The following is a 9,000-nucleotide window of genomic DNA, read 5'->3' as shown; positions in this document are numbered from 1 at the left end:
TTTTTAATATTGTTTAATCTCAGAGGAGCCCAATTTTGCTATGTGGGCCATTTTTGACATGCTACACTATTGGTCCATTCTTCTTGTATTGATAGACTACATCTCCCAGCTTCCGTAGTGCTGGTATCTCAGCTAGCTCCAGATCCTTCCAGTATAGCTGTAATCTATTGCATCTTTATCTGCCCAGGCTTCCTGTACAACATCCTCCTGGCCTGGCAGTCGTTATAATAGCAGAACAGTTCCAGTGGCTTCGCTCATGGTCAGTGGTGACAGTAGATAGAGCATGCATTCAGCAAGCTTAGTGGGTTTGAACCCGCACATTTTCAGTGTATTTCTGAGCTGCTTCTGCCCCCATAATGTACGTTGACATGACATCAAAATAGACCCTTGATTGACTAGGGGCTGAGCTGCTTTTCTTGGCAACTAAACAGTGTACAGAGCGGTGATGTTCTGGCTCCATACACTGTTTGCCTGAAATCACTGCCGGAGTTGATAACAGTTAATAGGTGGGGTGCTCTGAGTGATCTGATATTGATGACCTACCCTAAGGATAACAATAGGTCATCAATATTAAAATAATGAGGAGACCCTTTAATATGACTCACTGTGCATCTGTCAGGCCATGCTGGTTTATACAACTCATTGTGCTAGACTGCTACGACCCATTACCGTTTTCTCCCATTAAGTGACACAAACAAATATAAAAATTGAAAACTTTTATTGGGAAATCTACACATAAAATTTCCATCTTTTAACTTTGGGTAAAATATTTTGGTCGCAGCTTAGAAAAACAGGCAATATCTGCCAACAAATTGGGGTGTAGGGAGATTAACTGCCTTCCGGACTCCCGGGCAGGTATCTTCACCACCAACAAAACTCCACCCTTCCGCAGCTGCGACTGAAACAAACCATACAAGAGGGAGGGAGGGTGGGAAACAGGTCCGGGTCCAGGGATCGGATGTGCTTTAGCACTTCCCGGCGCTAAGAGCAGGAGATAAGCTCCGCCCCCTCCACGGGGAGTTAACCCCATATTCCATTTTGGTCTCACTGGATGGGAGATCTGTTTCTAACACAGGGGGAAGGCGCAGCAGTCAGGGGACAGCGGCGTAAGCCGCAGTGTCCCAAAGACTGCTACGACCCATTACCGTTTTCTCCCATTAAGTGACACAAACAAATATAAAAATTGAAAACTTTTATTGGGAAATCTACACATAAAATTTCCATCTTTTAACTTTGGGTAAAATATTTTGGTCGCAGCTTAGAAAAACAGGCAATATCTGCGAACAAATTGGGGTGTAGGGAGATTAACTGCCTTCCGGACTCCCGGGCAGGTATCTTCACCACCAAAAAAACTCCACCCTTCCGCCAAGGAGGAGCGAATACGGAGAGCTACGACCCCCCCAACGAATGCATAGCCTGTACCACGCCTTCACGAAGCCCATTGAGGAAAATATCCAAACCTGCCTCGTTCAAATGAACTCCGTCAGGAAGAAGAAAACCGGAATTGTCTCCCACCAGACGGTGGTGCCTTACCACTACACCATTCTTAAATCTCACGAAGCGCGATATCCTCTGGTTCAAAGTACGTATGGATCTCTCCATAGCATCCAATTCCCTGGCACCCCGCCACACCAGTCTTGGGATAACCTCAGACCAGACTAGTCGCATCAGCGGGAAAAAACTCGGGAATTTGTCCATATCAGATCTGATAAGTGTGAGCAGCTCGGCAAGTGGAGACGAAGCCAGGTCATTTCCTCCGGCATGGATAACCACAATGGCGGGAGATGAAGACACCCGTGCAATGTGAACGACCTCTGGCAGCACTTGGGACCACGTCAGACCTCTCATACCACGCCATATCACGTCGACATCATCAAAACCCAAGGATCGCCCTCCTGGGCACAATTCAGCACGACGAGCTGCCCAATAGATGTATGAGTGACCCACAATCCAGACGCTGGGTCGCACTCCATCTAGGAATTAAAGAATACAATTAATCAACATACAATAATCAAACACTAACGATAACTTCTCCGATTCATCCCTGGAGCTGCTTCTATTATTGTTTTGACAAAACAACCAAAATTTTTTTTATAACAATAAGTCAGGCCTGATATATCTAGCAAAACAACGGGATTTCCATCTACCCACCCTTTGAATCTCTGAATCAAATAAACCCGCCCTGGAGGCTTCAGTTGCTGCGCCTATTCGAAAAGAATGAGTCCCGAATTCTGTTGCGGGCATTCCCAAAAACGACAACGCGCGTCTCAAAATGGCTAAGAATTGACCCGACACTAGAGGAAGGCCATTCTCATGCATGAAAAATTGGTCACCATCCTTTCTCACCCGCATGAAGTTCTTAATTAACGTTAATGGGCAAACATCCTTGTTGATGGCAAATATTGGGAACCAAATCCCCCTGCCCTCCTGATCAGTTTTAGATTTACATATTCTGATCCTGAGACCATCGTCACAAATTAAAACATCGTCTCGCCTAAGTCCACCCGGTTTATTTAGGGCTGTGGGTAAGATCTCACTGACCCGCATAGCCCCAAAAAACGCCAGGCCAAAAGCCGCTGATGTAAGTGCAGCTTCATAGTTAGAATCGCAAACTGATACCGCAGACTTAACCAAGCTAACTAGCAAGTCAAAGGAGATAGGACGCCTGTTGTCACAGTGCTTATCCACTCGGCGCCAACCTTTCAGTAGCTGACTAACTAAAAAATGTTTCGTGGAATCTGACCACCCTCGCAATTTAAAATGGAATGCTAACGCAGACACACGGTTGCGCGCTACCGCACCTGATACTCCCTTGGCATGCATTTTGGATAGAAATGCCATGGTCACCTGCATCCGAACATCATCCGAAGACCCCACCGGCTTTCCGTCTGCTAAAAGACACCACTCCTCCCACGCCTTACCATAGGCTCTCCAGGTCGACGGAGCTACCGATGAGCGTATTAACGGCATCAGGTCCCCAGGACATCCCAGATCGAATGTGGGCAATCCACCTCCTCCAAACGCTCCTGAAGACGCAAATCCCGTAGGTCCTGTGAATAAATCCCAGTTACTGACTCTGGAACAGTCTCATTGTTATCAGGTGATGTATTAGCTTTAAACCAAACATTAAACATCAAACATTTTAATACTATGAATCTGATCAGGTCCAGAACCAAAAGAGAAGGAGATGCTAGGTAGTTGATGGCATGCGCCCCGCCAACGGTTTCAAGGTGTAAGCGAATTCGCTTGTTGGCCAATAGTGGGCCCCATATTTCCATGGCAACCACAACGGGAAAAAGGTCAATCAAGGTTGGATCACCATTCCACTCCCTGGCAATCCAGGAAGCGGGCCATAGGGCAGAGCATATTTGGCTGCCGAAACGAACACTGAAACCCGTGTGGCCTGACGCCGCAAACAACAAACCCATATCAACGTTTGAACATTCCGTCTCCTGAAAGCAAGTCCTACCATTGTAATTGCTGAGAAACATCTTCCATGTGTTTAAATCAGAACGTAACTGAGCTGTGATCCTGATTCTGTGATGACGTTGTTTCACTCCTCTAGTGGCAATCGTCAATCTGCGAGAAAATATCCTGCCCGCTGGCATGATCCTGCATGCAAAATTTAGTGAGCCAAGAAGTGACTGCATTTGCGTCAAAGTGACTTTGCCAACCGAAATGCATCCATTAATGAGGTCCAGCAATTTGTTGATTTTGCCTTTCGGCAATCTAAATTCCATGGCGACCGTGTCGATTTCAATCCCAAGGAATGTGATCACTGATACTGGCCCTGTCGTCTTCTCGGGGGAAAGTGGAACCCCAAAATATGTCATGGCCTCTTTGAATTGTGCCAGCGCTGTGGAACAGACATCTGAATCAGCTGGGCCAACTATCAAAAAGTCATCAAGATAATGAGTAATGGCGGTTAGCCGGGTGATCTCGCGGGCAACCCATTCTAAAAATGTGCTGAATAATTCAAAATAAAAACAGGAAATTGAGCACCCCATGGGAAGACATGTGTCGTAACAGTAAAAATCCTCAAATTTGGCTCCCAGTAAGTGGTAGCAATCCGGGTGAACCGGAAGTAGACGGAAAGCGGATTCTATGTCTGACTTGGCCATAAGGGCCCCCGGACCGGCATTTCTGACTAAATCCACCGCTTTATCGAAGGATATATAAGTAACGGCTGAGTCCTCACTGGGTATACCGTCGTTGACCGACGTCCCCTTGGAGTAGGACAGGTGGTGAATCAACCGGTACTTGCCTGTCTCTTTTTTGGGAACTATACCTAGGGGTGAAACATGCAAATTAGGGAAAGGGGGTGTCTTAAAAGGGCCACGGAAGTGACCCGACCCGATTTCCTTGCCCAATTTCTCTGCTAACACGTTGGGTAACTCCCTAGCTGATTGTAAATTTGGGGCTGACTGCGACTCGAGGGACCGATTAAACGGGATGAAAAAACCATAGGAAAAACCGAACCGCAGTTGCGCCGCAGCCGACTTATTGGGGTATTTGTCCAGCCACGGCCCCATTCTTTCTACGCTCACTGGCGTCGGTAACCTCACCTGTAGAGGGGTTTTTCTGGGGTTAGCTTTTTGGGGCGGCCGTGTGCATTTAGCCACGGAGTGGGGTCCACCGCACGCTGAACACTCGTGCTTATATTTGCAGAGCCCGTAGAACTTACAGTGTCCTTCATTAAATAACCAGCACGAACCTGGCCTACGAATAGATGCTGCTGCCGTGTTGCTATTGGACCCGGCAGCGGGACCATGAAAGGATTGAGACGTTTTTTTGGCCATCATCAGGCGAAGCCACGAATCCGTGGCTTTCACACCCCAGCCTAATTGGGGATTGATGGACAGACGACGGCGGAAATCTTCATCATATTTCCACCATGCTGATCCCCCGTGGGCCTTATAGGAATTATAGATGCTGTCCAGGTATATAAATAGCTCAGAGCACCTCTCCGGGTGCTTCTCTCCCATAACACATCCTAGAACCGCAAAAGCTTGCAACCAGTTATTAATGGTTTTGGCAACTTTAGGTTTTCGTTCGTATGTCTTGTCGCCCAAACGTCTCTCTCTATCAATTGAGTGTTGGTCCGTGGAAACCAGGGACCATATATCGACGAACTCATTGGCCCAGATTTGTTCCTTGATGGCGCTGTCCAAGTGAGCCCCTAACGTAGGGACACCACAAAACAGACCATCCTTATAAACGTCCGGGCGAGGAGGGAGGGGCTGCCTGCACGATCCTGACGATTGTAGTATTTTTGGGTTAACATAAATCCTATTCCCTGTGGCCGCATTGGCTACAGTGTCTGAAAGGATGGTGTTGGTTCTTTCCCCCCCCCCAAGCCCCAACAAAGGGGTACTCACCAATTGGTGCACCAACATCCGGACGGCTTGCGTCCCGTGCCACGGGGATTCATCGAACCTTGACGCTCCGTGCGATGTATGGACCTACGACGAGAAGACTCCTGCCTGTGCGACCTGCTTGAAGAACTCCCTGATGATGAAGGCGAGCCCCAACGCGACGCTCTAGAACGCCTACTGCGCTGGCTGGACCTGGATCGATACGAACGCCGCTTGCTGTCAGAATGACCGCGCTTCCTATGTCTATTCCTGCGGTGCCCTCTGGGGGATGACGATGATGACGATGATGATCTGCGCGCGGAGCGGATACCCGCACTCTGTCTGTTATCCAGAGCCGGGGTGCCAGCACCCTGAATTGGGGGATGAACACCAGTTGCCATCAGCGATAGCGACGCTGGGGCGTTCTGATGTTCGGCTACCGCCGCCTGAGAAGGAGCTAATTGCCCACCTGGTATTTGCGAATACGGGGTACTAAAGATGAGTGGGTAGGATGGAAACTGCGACTCTCCTCCTATACTAGACTGGGAGTATGCGCTATGCTGTCCGGGCGCTGATATTATGTGAGGTGAACCCACATTATGTTGCACTGGGGCTGCCGTACCCCTGCTCCTGTCAGTATTGGCCATAACTTCCCCCATGTTCCTAGAAAGTGGTGGGATGCCCCCCTGCGGAGCCTCAGTCTCCTTTTCTGCAGAGCCTGCATCCTGTGAGGAAGCAGACGTTCCCTGGGCTCCCCCCATGCTGTTTCCAAATAAGATTGCAGAGCCAGGTAATAACGCTGGCACTTGCAGACCTGCACTCCTTCTTCCTGTCACTGGGGCACCAGGGGCTGTACTAATGCACGTGTCGCGCAGCGCCGATCCCTGATCCTCCACCACCTGAGGTACGACGCTGCTTCCCGCCGTACTACTGCGCCTGGCGCCCGAATCAGAAGAAGCGCGCGCACGCGAATTGCGCGCGCTCTTCTTTGAATATAATGGCGGGCTCAGCCGTGTCAGAGGCCGGGTGGCTCTGCGAGAGCGCCGACCCTCCAGCGGCATCGCCTGCACCATAACAGGGAAGGAGTCGCTCCCAGTCAGCAAAGCTGCTAACCAAGCGCTTCCTTCCCTGCCGATCCTATCCCTCACCGCATGCTCCAGCGGGTCCATGATCCGGCAGCCCAACAGGTCCGGGTCCAGGGATCGGATGTGCTTCAGCACTTCCCGGCGCCAAGAGCAGGAGATAAGCTCCGCCCCCTCCACGGGGAGTTAACCCCATATTCCATTTTGGTCTCACTGGATGGGAGATCTGTTTCTAACACAGGGGGAAGGCGCAGCAGTCAGGGGACAGCGGCGTAAGCCGCAGTGTCCCAAACTCTCAATGATTAACCCTCCAGCTGTTAGCTGGTGAATTCTTTCCAGGAATAACTATGAATTTTCTTTTATTCTTGCAGACTCTTAAGCAAATCTTATATTTTACCAGATCAATACTCATCTGTCATCCTGATAAACAGCTTAAATATCACTGGACATAGGCTACTTTCACACTAGCGTCGTTTGGCCTCTGTCGCAATGCGTCGTTTTGGAGAAAAAACGCATCCTGCAAAAGTGCTTGCTGGATGTGTTTTTTCTCCATTGACTTGCATTAGCAACGCATTGCGATGGATTGCCACATGTCGCATCTGTCGTGCGATGGATGCGTCGTGTTGCGTTGGACCGTCAGCACAAAAAAACGCTACATGTAACTTTTTTTGTGCGGCGTGTCCACCATTTCCGACCGTGCATGCGCGGCCGGAACTCCGCCCCCTCCTCCCCGGACCTTACAATGGGGCAGCGGATGCGTTGAAAAACTGCATCCGCTGCCCCCGTTGTGCGGCGCTTTCAACGCTAGCGTCGCTGCGTCAGCATGTCGCATTGCGACGTGCAGTGCACGACGCTAGTGTGAAAGTAGCCATAACTAGAGATGAGCAAATATCTTCAGTTCCCTCCTTAACCCCTTCCCGACCCATGACGCCTATGCGGCGTCATGGAATGATCGCATCCCTGCAGATCGGGTGAAAGGGTTAATTCCTATTTTACCCGATCTGCAGGGAGAGGGGGAGTTGTACTTCAGCCTAGGGGGGGTGGCTTTGCCCCCACGTGGCTACGATCGCTCTGATTGGCTGTTGAAAGTGCAACAGCCAATCAGAGCAATTTGCAATATTTCACCTATGAAAATGGTGAAATATTGCAATCCAGCCATGGCCGATGCTGCAATAGCATCTGCCATGGCTGGAAATCATGTTCTGGCCCCCCCCACCGCCCCCGATCTCCTCCCCAGTCGTCCGTTATGTGCCCCGGTCCTCTCCGTCCTCCTGTCCGCTTCCCCGTCCTCCTGCCCGCTCCCCCGTGCTCCTGTCCGCTCCCCCGTCCTCCGATCCCCCCCCTGTGCTCCGATCCACCCCCCCACCACCCCCTCATACTTACCGATCCTCCCGGTGTCCGGCCGTCTCCTCGCTGGGCGCCGCCATCTTGGAAAATGGCGGGCGCATGCTCAGTACGCCCGCCGAATCTGCTGGCTGGCAGATTCGTTACAGGTACATTTTGATCGCTGTGGTAGGTTCTACCACAGCGATCAAAATAAAAAAATAATAAATAAACCCCCCCCTTTATCACCCCCATAGGTAGGGACAATAATAAAATAAAGAAAATATTTTTTTTTCTTTTTCCACTAGGGTTAGGGTTAGAACTAGGGGTAGGGTTAGGGGTAGGGTTAGGGTTACGGGTAGGGTTAGGGTTAGGGGTAGGGTTATGGCATGTGCACACAGAGCGGATCGGCCGCGGATCCGCAGCGGATCGGCCGCGGATCGGCAGCGGATCGGCCGCGGATCCGCAGCGGATCTGCAGCGGATTGGCAGCGGATCGGCCGCGGATCCGCAGCGGATCGGCAGCGGATCCGCAGCGGATTGGCCGCGGATCTGCAGCGGATTGGCAGCGGATTGGCCGCGGATCGGCAGCGGATCCGCAGCGGATCGGCCGCGGATCCGCAGCGGATCGGCAGCGGATCCGCAGCGGATCGGCAGCGGATCCGCAGCGGATTGGCCGCTGCGAATTCGAAGCAGTTTTCCATCAGGTTTACAGTACCATGTACACCTAAGGAAAACCAAATCCGCTGTGCCCATGGTGCGGAAAATTCCGTGCAGAAACGCTGCATTGTATTTTCCGCAGCATGTCAATTCTTTGTGCGGATTCCGCAGCGTTTTACACCTGTTCCTCAATAGGAATCCGCATGTGAAATCCGCACAAAAAAACACTGGAAATCTGCTGTAAATCCGCAGGCAAAACGCAGTGCCTTTTACCTGCAGATTTTTCAAAAATCGTGCGGAAAAATCTCACACGAATCCGCAACGTGGGCACATACCCTTAGGGTTAGGGTTGGAATTAGGGCTAGGGTTGGAAATAGGGTTAAGAATAGGCTTGTGGTTAGGGTTACGGATAGGGTTAGGGGTGTGTTGGGGTTACAGTTGTGGTTAGGGTTGGGATTAGGGTTACGGTTGGGATTAGGGTTAGGATTAGGGTTGGAATTAGGGTTACGGTTGTGTTGCGGGTAGGGTTGTGGTTAGGGGTGTGTTGGGGTTAGGGTTGTGATTGGGGTTATGGCTACAGTT

At 50.7% G+C, this 9,000-nt stretch overlaps 1 protein-coding gene across 3 annotated transcripts in view; it reads right to left on the bottom strand.

The window, feature by feature from the left end:
• Positions 1-667: 667 nt before the first annotated feature.
• The window catches only part of LOC143764733 (uncharacterized), a 30,763-nt gene continuing 22,430 nt past the window's right edge, over positions 668-9,000 (bottom strand). The window contains exons 3-4 of one of the 3 annotated variants that reach the window (XM_077250621.1): positions 2,848-3,050; positions 668-1,973 (exon numbers count right to left, since the gene is read on the bottom strand). In XM_077250621.1, the coding sequence (XP_077106736.1) occupies positions 1,860-1,973; positions 2,848-3,050 (317 nt within the window). In that variant the 3' untranslated portion in view covers positions 668-1,859. Of the gene's footprint in view, positions 1,974-2,059; positions 3,051-9,000 lie in introns of those variants that run through there. The other 2 variants (XM_077250620.1, XM_077250619.1) reach the window with 2 other exon arrangements.

The sequence above is a fragment of the Ranitomeya variabilis genome, chromosome 4 (genome assembly GCF_051348905.1).
Source record: "Ranitomeya variabilis isolate aRanVar5 chromosome 4, aRanVar5.hap1, whole genome shotgun sequence".
Classification (NCBI taxonomy): Eukaryota; Metazoa; Chordata; class Amphibia; order Anura; family Dendrobatidae; genus Ranitomeya; species Ranitomeya variabilis.
Note: the sequence above shows the minus strand (reverse complement) of the source record. Positions and strands in the feature narration are given on the sequence as shown.